General features: G+C 37.9%; 1 protein-coding gene across 1 annotated transcript; it reads right to left on the bottom strand.

Annotated features, from left to right (window-relative positions):
* Positions 1-317: 317 nt before the first annotated feature.
* LOC129254073 (alpha-1A adrenergic receptor-like) lies at positions 318-13,043 on the bottom strand. The gene is made up of 2 exons (XM_054892528.2): positions 10,689-13,043; positions 318-2,873 (listed from the first exon to the last, which is right to left on the bottom strand). The coding sequence occupies exons 1-2, from the start codon at positions 11,698-11,700 to the stop codon at positions 2,731-2,733; spliced, it is 1,155 nt and encodes a 384-aa protein (XP_054748503.1). The 5' UTR covers positions 11,701-13,043; the 3' UTR covers positions 318-2,730.
* Between the last annotated feature and the right edge of the window lie 281 nt (positions 13,044-13,324).

Below are 13,324 nucleotides of genomic sequence, written 5' to 3' on the forward strand. Positions count from 1 at the left end.
ATGCATGGAATATTTTTACCCAATATTTTTTAAAGTGTACAAAGGATGACGGTTAATTTGTTACATTTTCATCACATGACCCCGTTCAATTTCTATTACTGGGAACCGTTTCATCATTTTTTCTGTCCGACAAGTTGTCAGATCTTTCCTTGATTTTGATTGGCTGAGAAGCACTGTAGCTATGGTTACTGTCGGATAAAATGGGACTTGTCGGATACAACGTCCGACATGTCCTTTCACGAAACGATCCCCTTATATTGCGGTACCTCGAAATAAAGAAATGTCTGCATAAATTAAAAACAATTAAAACAATATGATTATCTGGGTTAATGCCCTTTTATTCGTTATGTAACTAGTGCTTCATGATCTACAAGTATAAAACACCATGAGTTAAAAATTCAATTATTTGCATCACATACATTTACACACAACGTTGACTACCTGCACATAGATATAATTTTTGTCAATCATTTATACAATTAAACATACTTCAAACCAAAGCGTTATCATCTGACTGGACACTGTCATTGAAATATGTCAAAGGCACGATATTTGAGGCATTTTTCAAAAATAAAATTGACTTCATTTTTAATAGGGATATCAGCAGTGCAAATCGAAATGATTGTGAGCAAATTGATAGGCATTATATTTGCTTTCATTATTATAAATCAAGATATATTTACAAATTTCATATCGTCATCATTATGTTGTAGAGATATTCCATTCATTCTTAAAGTCAGACGTAACTTTACGAACGGTTTTCTGAAACAGTCCCCCTGCCGGTAAATTGGTATTGCGAATGCAGGGAATGATAATGATCTGGGCCCCGTCTTACAAAGAGTTATGATTGATCCAATTAATCGTAAGTCTATGGAAATCCATCAGTGTCATTATTTTTTCTACAGGAAATTTGCAAAATGTCCTTTGTATCAAAGGCAAACAAACCAAATTGTCAAGAAATCAATGAATTTGAAAATACATCATCTCCAGAAATATTTGAACAAGCATGTATTTTTAGATGTAGGCATTGCTGGCTTTCCATCGATGCAGGTGCATGATGGTACTGAAAATGACCCTCCCTAATATATTTGAAAGGTATCTTTAATATCTGCATTACGTCATACAACAAGATGTCATGTCAAACAGTTATAACAGATGACAGTTCGACAACCGGAACTGTTTGAAAAGTTCCATCGTAATAACATCACTTAAATCCATGTAGAACAATATATCACTTTAGGAGTCAGATATAGTGCAACGCTCGTGAGCATGCGCGGCGAATTCGTGAGATTTTTGGTCCATCCCGATTGTCGTCGCACATGCTCGTAAAGTAAAGCCTTTACAAATATACAAACAAACAGTTGATTTCTACCCGTTATTAGTCCAAGGCAATAATGGTATCTCGACAATTAAAATGGGTTCGTTAGATTAGGTGATTAATTTGCATCAAATTTTCTAAAATATATGCTTTAATAGGCCGTCTTTCATTCTACTCTTCTAGCTGGTACTTGTTTCTTTCAATATCAAAGGCCAAATTATTTCAAATTGTCCAACAAATACATGACAGAATAATCATAATTAATTAGGAAATGTTGAATCTTCATATTTTCATGTAAAAAATGAAATGTAATAAATTCTCCGTCAGTCCACATTGATTTCTTTTGCTCATTATACCGTTGCTAAAGAGTACACATAAAATAATAAACGATTTGGAACTAATGTATGAGGCATTTTGTATGGTTAACACATCATCAACTGTGGGTACTGTGCGCAATGTCTTCGTGTTGTTTTTCCGATATCTTAACCTGATTTCGCTCAATTGAACTTCGACATTATATTCAGAGTCTTCTCACGTAGTATCCAGGCCAAAATGCACCTGGCCCTTAGAATTCACCTCTCTGAACGTTATCATTTTACAGGCCGAGGCTGCCATGATTAGACAGATCCCTGGTCGTGCCTATCTGCTCCTTCGCGATATGCTGTCTTTTCCTATTCGTCTTCAAGAAGTCTGTGATTCAGCGAGCGACCGCAACTCCGTCATCGTCACCATCGGAGCTAATTTGATCAAGGAATCCTTTTGCCTTGTGTAATTTGAAGATCACCTTGTCTCCAACCGTTAGTAAACCACAGGGATGATCCGTGAAGACGCAGGATGTACATCGACCCAGAACTGCTCCGAATTCACCGCATCCTTGATCGCATCCTCTCCTGTTGGCTCAGTGGTCAGTGGCAGAGATGTGTATGCTCGTACCAAACGCAGAAGAGTCTAGAGTTCGAAACTCATTCGATGCGCTCTTCAACACAATAGCCAACTTAAGCTTAACGTATTCATTGATTTCCAGTAATAAGAAACATATCGATATATACAAATGCCTACATATAAAGGTACAAATCGCAAAAAAAGGAAATGTTCCTCGAATGCATTAATCCTTGCTAAAAAAATCTGGATTCCTTGATAATGACGCAAAGTTCCGACTGGCATGCCGTCTATGTCGGAGTAAGATAAGAGATGCAGAGATCAGAGGTTCGAACTTCGATGTCTTCGCATCGTTCAGCACCCGCTCATCCAGTGCCCTCGTTGCAATGCCCACTCGATGGGATTAAAGCTATATGTCCCCTTTCAGGTCCACCATATCCCATGTAAAACAAGAACTACACCATTAAGCAGTTAGGTAAATCAAATGGCCAATACGTCTTCTTGTTCATGAAACGTCCTTTGCATAGAGCCCGTTATTTCAGTGGCTCTTTCTTGGTGGAGTGGTTGTTTCCGCTGACAATGTGTGTCATCTGTTTGTTGGAGATGATCCTGCGGAGAAATTGGGCTGGTTGGTCGATATCTGTGAAGCGACATTGGATGATGCATCGGATAACATCTGCAACGATAATGATAAAAAAATAAAGACAATGAAAATTAATTAATGCTCACCCTGATTTTGATTTTAAAGATATCATTGATTGCATCTGGGTCGGAATTGTAATGACGATGAATTTCCTCAACAGCATGCATGGTCAAGAAAAGAGTATGGATATGCATGTACTCTCTTATATGCATGTGTGGGGATACAATCGGCAGCGTACAGATGGGGGATTTGGGCGCCCCCCCCCCCCACGACCAATTAAAAGAAAAGGAAAGGAAAGAGAGAAGGGTGAATTTTTGATATTATATTCTGAATATTTTTATGTAAAAATATATCACAAAAAATGATTTTTTGTAATAAAAATGTCCTTTCTTTAAATAAATTTTGCCCGATACGCCATATCTGGCCCCCTCAAAGTTGTTGGCTTAGTACGCCACTGGATACATTCTTTTGTAAACGTGTGTTGATTAGATATTATCATGTATGAAGGGGGGGGGGGGGGTCGACTTGTTATGTAAAGCATGGCATCACGCGTTCAAATAAAATTGTCAATTACCTGTGAATAAAATCATGACGTATAAGATTTAAATTTTTTGTTATTTAAACAATATTTCAATAGGGTGCCCTTTCAGCAAAAGCTGGTATCAAAAGGGGCCCTAAAAGCATAAAAGCATAAAAATTAAAATAAAAGATTCGATTAGCGATGCTAAGGAATCAATCATCTCATAATAGTCATAGGATTGGACATTAAACTTGTCAATAAAAATCAATTATCTTTGACATGATTGATGCTAAAAACATGGTCAATTAAGTCATAACAGTGTTCTCAATGAGTCATGGGAGTTTAACCTACATCGTTAATGATCTATAACCCGAAAAATTGTTTCGTCACGGGGAATTGCAGGGGATTACAGCTAGAAATGACCCCTATCGAAATGTTGCTTCAGGAAATTTTGTCTGGTTCATAAGGTCCGAGAGGGGGACACGAGGGACCCGAAGGGGTCTCGAGGCAGAAGAGAGCTAGAGAGGGGTCATGGCTGAAGTGATATTGAGATGACCACCTCTAGAGTCTAAGAATTGTTCTTGAAAAACACCTAATTAGTCAAGACTTTTATCTATGAAGCGCAATTCCTCTTTCGTTTGGACTACAAGGAGGGGCATCCGATTGTTCCGATCTCCGAATGAAGTACAATTCCTTCATTTGATTTTAAATACAAGGAATGGTATCTTATTTTCTTGAAGAAAAATCATTGTTTTACCTCCGATCTATTTGAGGAATACCCCAACTCGATCATGCCGGTGAACGCACATGCCCCTTTTTATCTCGAAGCGAGAGAGCGAAGCAATATCTGATTGTGGGAGGTAATAATAATTTATGTTGGTCTGATTAGCCCTCTGTAGATTCTGATAGCTCAGATGATGACCATATCAACAGAATTTTTGCCAAATTGGCTTTGGGGTCGCGAATAACCTAAATAAATTTAGATTCCTCTTTTGATTCAAGAACTTCTTCTGCCTGGCTAATCAGAATTTGTTTTAGTTAACGATAAAAAGGAAACGTCAAACAGTGAGACAAATGGAAATGGCACTTTTCGGAAATAAGTCTGATTGCAGGGTGACTGCAATGAATAAGTGTGTTTTGTCTTGCTTTGAAATCAATACTAAATGGAACTAACTAATTAAGTGGATGGGAGTGGCGAGGAGTGTTCTTAAGACTCTTGTCTTTTCTTCTGTTACCGAGATGATACAAATCAAAACAAAACGAATTTCATACTTCGCCAAGATATATCCAGGGCAAGGAGTTTCCCAGGCCGTTATGGTCAAGATTTCAGAGTGGACCCTCCTTTTTTGCAAACTAAAACAGAGCATTTTTTAGCAGACAGCAACCATCTCATCCTTCTTTACTTCCCCTATGCGTCTTCCAATATTGGGATTTCCTTACAAGACGTTGACCCTTTATACACTCTCTGTGACCTGACGCACTATGATGCGTTCGCACTGTGCTGGCATTCGGGAATTCTCAAACCGATTTGACAATTTTGTTTCAAGTACGTGTAGCGCATCCCTATGATCCAGTCACACCACGAAGCCGACTCCATACCGATTATCTCCAATGACATATCATCGGTCGGTTTGTAGTCGGGGTTACTGGTCAGGTGTGACTGCGTCATCATTATTCTTGGCTCGCTTTGGCCTCTAACATGTCTAAGTTGGAGAAAGTATACAGCGTGCTCCCACTGCGGGTTGCACAGACACTGTGACACTTAGGATTCATTATTGAATCACTTGGAAATAGGGAGGTTGGCACGTTTCCACTGCTTGGTGTGCAGCCGTGTGACGCATCTTCTGCTGGTGCATGATGATGCCATACAGCCTCACCAACGAAACCGACTCCAAACCGATTGATGGTATGACACTGGTAACAACGTACAAAACTCTGGTCGGTCTCGAGTCGGTTTCGCCTGTGTGACCGGCCATAAACTGTAAGTACCGAGGTATCCGTTTCAAGGCGGATACACGGGTACACCTGCACGCGCAGACCACTAGTTGTAAACTTTCTCAGACATTCTGGATTAAAAGAAAATGTAAACATGCTTCCTTACTCAAGACCGTCGACATCTTAGATGAACTGATATACACCCTTTCCTTCCCCTTCAAACGCCCGCTGTATTCTTTGTATCATTTTCCATAATCAATTGTTTATTTTTTTTTCTTGTTCACCTCTAAATAATACTGCTGACATCATTTTAAAAATCGTATACTGATTCGTTTTGGTGATGTGTTGTTCTTTTTGTTTTAAGTAGGCGGTCACAAATCACACCCTATCCTATTGCATGAAACAATCTTTCTCCTTTCTTCTCGATGTGTTTGTTTGTTTGAAAACAACCATCGACGAAAGATGTCGAGTGATTGACAAACAATCATAATATTTTAGATATCAAGTACAGAGTCGTGGTCAGACCTTATTTGTATGACATCGAACATCTGCATTTTTCAAACGTGGGCAGCGTTATGAATCAAAATACCCAGAAGGGATGCATTCAAACTTGACTTCGTTGTACCCCCTTCTCATTTCCCACGCGAGCTCTGACGTCTAATTGGTATCCCGTATGGTATCGTTTGTTCATGGTACATGTAGATATAAGGCTAATAAAAAACGAAAGTTTCTAATAATCATTTTGTGGTTCCTTCATATAACCATGGGATTCCCTAGTGTCTGTAATGATTTAATTTGATATTGATTCACATTCATTACCCTAATAAGAAATATGTAAATAAACAAAGAAGGGGTCAACGTTTTGTCGAAAAGTTGAGATTTCCTCAATCCGTTGCGATAGCAGGTCAAAAGACTTTTTTTCGAATAACAAGTTATAATACCCTGAATACACAAATTCCTTGGTAAAAAAAATCAGTATATTAACTATTATTCAAAATTATTTTTGACTGGCTGGTCGAGAAAATAATGACGTATGTGTCTTATCTTGGGCATCATAAGGACTTAAAAAAAATATTGATATCGCCTGACACCTTTCCTTTGTCCAACAATACAACCTTGCTTTGATTGTACATGTCTGTGGTAAACTGGTAAGTATTATCTATCATATCGTGTTAATAACCTAAACCACTACCGGAGTTGTAACCTCTATACTACCTGCGTTCCGTTCATGACCAGAGGTTATTACTTATCTTTGATGAGTAAGAGTGAGTGGGCTGGGTTATAAAGCGTACTCTAAAAATGAATAATGAATATAGTCCACTTGACTACATTGTTATTTCGATTATTTAGATCATTTTGGATTATTTCGAGGAATAATTTGATTCTGAATCGTTACGACTTCTTTTTTATTGATTTATTAAACCAAACTTTATTTTTTCAACTTTACTTCAATTTGTCGATTCTTTATCATGTTTATGACACAGGGAGACGTAAATGGGTATATGTTGCCTTGTTGAATCGTTGGATCTCATCATAACAAAAACATGTTTGGAATCATAAGTTGATTCAAAGCTTGTGAACGATTTTTAACAATCAATTTACTATGATCATTAAAAATATGAGTGGAATGTGATCATCTTCATTTTGGCAATATCATTATCTCTCATAATTGAAAAAAAAAGAACCATTTTAAAAATATTTTTCTAAATGCAAAAGAAAAACGGGAAAACAAATTTTATAGAAGGAGAGCGCAAGAACGTACAATGTATTTGAAAGGTTAAGCAAAAGTAGAACCCGGTTTACCAGAAATTATAAAAACTCGTTGTCTTGAAACGGTTGTAAACAAGACAACAATGCTAACGGACGGAAGGATGTGGGATTAATGTTGTTTGTATTTTTGTCTTTAAAAGTAGAAAGGAAATGTTGGAGGAGGAAAACAAGTCAGTTCGTTCATAGTTTTTAATCTTATCCAAGATGAAATAGTAATCAGATACAGGAAATGAATGTAGGCCTACAACCAGGAGAGAATTAGAACACTTTATTGATTTTTAATCATAATCATAAACTCCATGATAAAGTGCAGATTTTAAAAGTAGGCCTATATCTTAACGCTACTACGGACTGCAATTTCCCAATTCAATTTTCATGCACTTTAGAGTCTGAATTGAAAAAAATGATTTTATTGATTGTCCAATCACATATTAGCTCAAAATTGAAAAAAGGATAAATTTTTATATTTTAGTAGTACTTCTGAAGAATTTTCAGTTTTTCACTCAACCCAAAATGAAAATGGGGTAAGTGGGATAGCTGTTGACTTTTCTGAGAACCACCGGGTAATTTCAACAAAGCTATCTTATGAAAACGATCACTCAAATGCTGGCTTAAAGTAGTCTAATCAAAATACTTCATATCTCAAAAATCTTCTTAATAATCATACATATTCTGAGGATCAAATCAACAATCCTCTGTGCTTTATAGTTTCGTTGCACTTTTAAGACGTCATTTTGGCCAAGCCAGATTAGATTACCGTGTAAGGGGGTTTACACCTGGGGGTAAGACCAAGGCAGGAGTAAACTTGTTTCTTGATTAGTTGCGGTTTACTAACAACGGGGTTCAGCACGAAGTACACACTCTCAGTTCAAGGGCTTTAGTTATTGAATTCTTAATGAACGTGGCAAGCATTTCTTTCTCTCTCCTCTTACTTCTATTTTGTTAGCATTGACATTTTGATTGATGGTGACAGGTTGGTGTAATTATGATTATAATTGTTTAATTCAATCCATGTATTTGCGAAACGATGATTGTTTTGAATTAGACCACTTCGTCTACCTAAATGAAATAAGGAATGCAAAGTGCTACCATTAACTATTCCTGAAATGCCAAAACGTGGTTAAAGAATATTGTTAACATTATTTGTTATACCACAGAAGCTCTTTAAGTTCATTTTCCTTCAAACTTTGTTCATTTAGTGAGTGATTTATCAGGAGAAAAGAATGTAATTTTATGTCAATTTCCGTGTTCTTTTTTCCAACTTTGACAAAATTATACGTTTTAGTATACTATGAAGTTTCAGGAAATGGCTCTGATTCGAATGAGTTTATATTGCAGCCATTGATAATGATATTCTGCCTTCTGATAATCAGAAATCAATTTGAGTGGTTTAAAATTTTTCATTACATCAAGGCAGGGGCGCGGGCGGTACCAGAGGGGGGAGCAGGGGGCGACCGCCCCTGCCCTATAAATTTTCAAGTAGTGAAAACAAAAGTAATAAAGGAGAAAATGAAAAGAGGGGGAATTAGGAAGAAAGGAGGAAGAAGATAATCAAATGGAGATGTCTTGATCACGAAACTCTATCACTGAAATTAAACTGAGAAAAATATGACACCATCTCTAGGTCATCTTGTCCTCCCCCCTCCACCAATTAAAATATCCTTGCGCAATCCCTGGATCAAACCTGTTTTATGAAGCTATTGTTTCAAATTTCGGCACAATGCTTAAACTTAATATGATAATCATCCGTAAACTCTATCTCGAATTCATAAAACATGTGGGTTATATTCGAAAAGAGTTCAAGTTAAAGAAAATGACTCCATTGCATTATTGTTTAGCCTGTATGTTTTGATAAAGTGTAGAATAGCTTCCTCGATCAGTTTTCCCGGAAACAGTTGATTGGATATTCAGGTATATGGGCAGTGTGGATAGAAGCGTGTTAAGTTGAAATAAGTTGAAATTACATTGCACCCAGAAAAAAACCAAACCTGAAATTATATGTTATATAATACATTTTTGCTTAGATCATCAACAATTTTACTTAAAGCATAAGAATAATAGCTCAGTTAAAATAATTTGGAGAGATTATTTTAAGCAAGTTATGACTTATTATTTCACTAGTTTGGATTTCTTATTATAAAGGGCAGAAAACAAGAATTACCCGCCAGATTATTTTTGATACGCTCTCCTCAACACCTCCTCAAGTTATTTTACTGACTTATGCATAAAATATGTTTAATAAGTTGCAACATTTGGAATGGGATTCAAAGCTATTCAAAGCTCGATATGCCATTTATTGATTAGCATGATAAAACATGGAAAATTCTCGGTTCTTTTTTTTTGCGGTTTTTCTTGGAAACAGTGTAAAATAGATTGATTCAAATGATTGAAACTCTTGAGCCTTTATATAGATTCGTACCAATAATGTGTAGTATATTGGGACAAATGATTATTTGCAATACACGATAAGTCGTCTTAATCATCGTAACCGTCGTCATCGTCGTCGTCTTCGTCATCATCATTAATATAATTTTTAATTCTATATTAACCTATCCAATGTGATCTGTCTTGTTTCTCGTCTTTCCTCGTTATTTATCTATGTATCATGTTAACGTATATCTTAAAGGGATCGTTTAACTTTGTGAGCAGCTGATTAAAAAAATTCTCAAACTGAGTTGAAACGTGCATATGAGTGCCTGTATTTGTCCTCAAAAACCCTGAAACGGACCACAATTTAGGATGAAAAACTCTAATTTAGATACAAGTAGCAATTTATTAGCCTGATTTTGAGAACCGTCTAGTAGACGGGTTCAGCTTATGACCAGTTTTCTCCAATTCCAAAAGTCCGTTGGCTATTTTGACTAGTAGGTCATGCTGTGTTCATCTAAAATTAATGTGTTGTGGTGCACAGATTCCCTGTATACACATAGTCATTGAAACCAACTCCCAATTATTTTCAAACTTTGGTTTACATCTCCAAGGTTTTAAAATTGATCCTGTAAATATAATACTTTGAAACTTTTGGGATGGTATTTTTACACTATAAGCCTAATGTTTAGCCCATTTTCAGGAACCAAAAGGAGATTTTTTTTAAATCAGAACAAAGTGAAATGATCACTTTAAGGCTACCTTACGACTGGTCCGCGATCTGATTTTGGAACAAATCGCATTTTGCTCTTTTTTCTGAGAATGTGAATTGAAAAGTATCTTTTTTATTTGAGGTTCATATTAACTGAAAGAATACTTATATAACAAGTTTGGATGATTGCAAGCCTTTATTTTGGAGTAATGGCCAAATTAGTTTCAAATCGTAGCCAATCGTACGATTGCTATGACTTCATTACGACAAGATATTGGATTCGCTTTTATTCCATGTATTCTGATAAGGATGATAGCATGATATGCCATGTCTCAATATTAGAATAAAATTCTACTACGCTTTACTCCAAAATTGGGTCGCAAAGCAATCACAAGGTGTGCGATGGCTTTAACACACTTTTGTTTTAATCAGTGGCCAATAAAAGTTAAAAATATTCAATCGATTTTGTTGAGATTATAGGATGTTGCCGATAATGAAATACAATTATTACGAATGAACAACGTATGATATCAATGAAACTTACTTTTAAAATGAGGATGTTTTGTAGCATAGATGAACGGATTGACGCAGCTCCCTAAGAGATAGATAGCTCCAGCATAAGGCACGATGTGGTCACTCCCTGGGATCATCAACGAAACACTGTACGGAGTCAAGCAAAGAAAGAAAGCGATCACGACATAGAAGAGATTCCTTGTGATCTCAAGCTGTCGTCTGCTAAAATGCTGCTTGGTTTGTCTCCTGTTTAAGTCCTGGAAAAACTTCTCCCCCTTCTCCGCCGACTCGGACGTACGGGACATGGGCGGCGACGTCGCAACGGCGTCGGATGGCGTCTTTGGCGGAAACGACGACGATGAGGGTTCCGAAGACGACATCGTCTTCATGTGACGTTTCACGTAGGCGAATATTTTGCAGTAGCAGACGATGATGATGACGAGAGGGCCGGGGTAGAAGATGGTTGCAAGCATCATGTCGTAGATGCTGGCGTTGTCGGTGTGCTTTGGACCGCATCTAGTGTACTTCTCATCGAATCCGATCTCACCGATAGAAAACAAGGGCGGGAAGACGGTGAAGACTGTCGGTACGATCCACGTAAGGAGAGTCGTGAAGACCAGGTTACGGGTTCGATAGAAGCTACGGTAGCGATGACTGGGTTGGGTGACGAGGAAAAGGCGATTGAGAGCGATGGCGGCCAAGGTAAATATACTGCACCCAGACGATATGATGCTGCTTGCCGCTGCGATCGAACACGTCCATTCGGCGAGCGGATACGTCTCCGTACTCAACACGGCGATGACATGGAAAGGCATGAGAATGCACGTGAACATATCGGCAATACTAAGGTTGACGACGTAAACATTGGTCGCTGTCCGTAGCTTCCTTGAGAGTGCCACACCGGTGATGACGAGGCCGTTCCCTAGGAGACCGACGACGGCAATGAGAGCCGACATCATAGCAAGAAAAATCCGCTCCGTATAATGAAGAGGACTTTCATAATCGTACGGTGCTTCCGTGATGACAAAGTCCGTTTCATTCATGTTGACGAAGTCCTGTGATTTAGGGTCGATGAAGTTATAAGAAATAAGTTTACTTTATGGTAGTGTAAGAGAATCCCAACAAATTTCCAATCTTAAAGCCAAACCTCTAACGAGGAGAGTATAAATCAGGACAACGACAATGAAAAAAAAATCAATGTCCGCGATTATTGTATTCAGATGTCTATCCTATAGTCTATCCCAAACATATCCTGATTGCGTTGACCTTTGTGATGTATGCGATGATCAAAGTCACAGTCGTAATTGTTATTCAGGTCAAAACATGGTCACTAGACATTTATTGTAAGAATCATCCATGGTAAATACTAATAACTCAAAACCTTAAAGATCAATCTCTTCGTCTCTCATAAGAAAACAAATGTTCTAATTATTATTGCTGCAGCCTCAAGTGTATCAAGGAAGAAGATGTTTACTTAATCTCAACATTTGAGTACGTGATGGCCCGTATAATAATCATGCAGTATATTCTTCACAATAAAGATAATATATTATATGAAGATAGTGACGCCGAGAAGAAAAATGTCGTTTTTTCGCGAGAGAGCTGTAGACCAGAGTATGTACCAAAAATTAGATATTGATCAGTATGTCCTCCGAGGTGAGCAATGTCATTTGAAGATTGAGTTACAACAGTCTCCATATAACCAGCAATAAGAGATACATTGACCGTTTAATGAGATCAAGTACCATCTAAAGAAGGCTGCCAATATCCGCCAATGATCCTCTGGGTGGTTGAGCTTTTATGTCAACTACCAGGTGTGTCCGTGAGCAATAAAAAAAAATGTTTAGAGAATGAGAATCGAATTGGGGTTATCGAACCTTGGTTGAGAAGCATTACAATTTGATTCCTCCATAAAGCCAGGTTTATCAGCCAGTTAATGGCGCCAAACTTGAGGTAGAAAATGAGAATCAGCTCAGATTATATCCTGAATGTACTTTCAATTCCTCTGGTGGAGTAACGTGATACATGCCGGTAGAGGTATTACAGAAAAGTTTGAGGCGTCCTAGGATTGGCTTAAAATACCACTTTGAAAAATGAAAACATGCGCAGAATATCATAAGAGCAAGCAATCTCCGACTCTTCAGCGATGACAGACCATTCAAAATGCCCCTCGGTTTTCCAAAACACTCCGATTTATAGATTTCTACCCTCTTCCTCAAATGCAAGGTCAAGCCTTGATTGCTTGGGTTGGTTACCAGCTACCGTACGTCGGTTGACGAATCCATTAAGCAGGATGACAGCCAACAGAGTGTGCCTTTAATTTTGGTAACAAGTGCATACCCTCGACAACTGCGTCCTCACAGCGCAACGCCCGGCTACCAAATGCGTCGATGCTGACGGACGAGTTTGTCTGGTTGATCGGGGCGGTGCGCCATCACCGGCGGAGCTCTCCGCTCAGCTGTCTGGAAGATCAGTTAGTGATGACAAAGAAGTTCTTACAGCTCATTGCTTTAATACATTTTCTTTTTGATCACCCCGATTCATTTGAAAAAGAGAAATATCCCTTGTATTCAAAGTATCGTGGTGGAATCTCCCGTGATGACCCCCGAGGCTAAAAATAAGATAAATGGATTCGTCAGGAAATCATCGTATTAGGTATCCAGTTAC

Source organism: Lytechinus pictus, chromosome 2 (assembly GCF_037042905.1).
Source record: "Lytechinus pictus isolate F3 Inbred chromosome 2, Lp3.0, whole genome shotgun sequence".
Classification (NCBI taxonomy): Eukaryota; Metazoa; Echinodermata; class Echinoidea; order Temnopleuroida; family Toxopneustidae; genus Lytechinus; species Lytechinus pictus.

What these genes read in the sequence shown, in the direction of transcription:
- LOC129254073 (XM_054892528.2), bottom strand. Translation starts at nt 11,700, where the DNA reads ATGAATGAAACGGACTTTGTCATCACGGAAGCACCGTACGATTATGAA. An exon ending in AAAACATCCTCATTTTAAAA is followed by an intron (nt 2,874 to 10,688) that starts GTAAGTTTCATT and finishes TTATCGTTGCAG; the next exon opens with ATGTTATCCGATGCATCATC.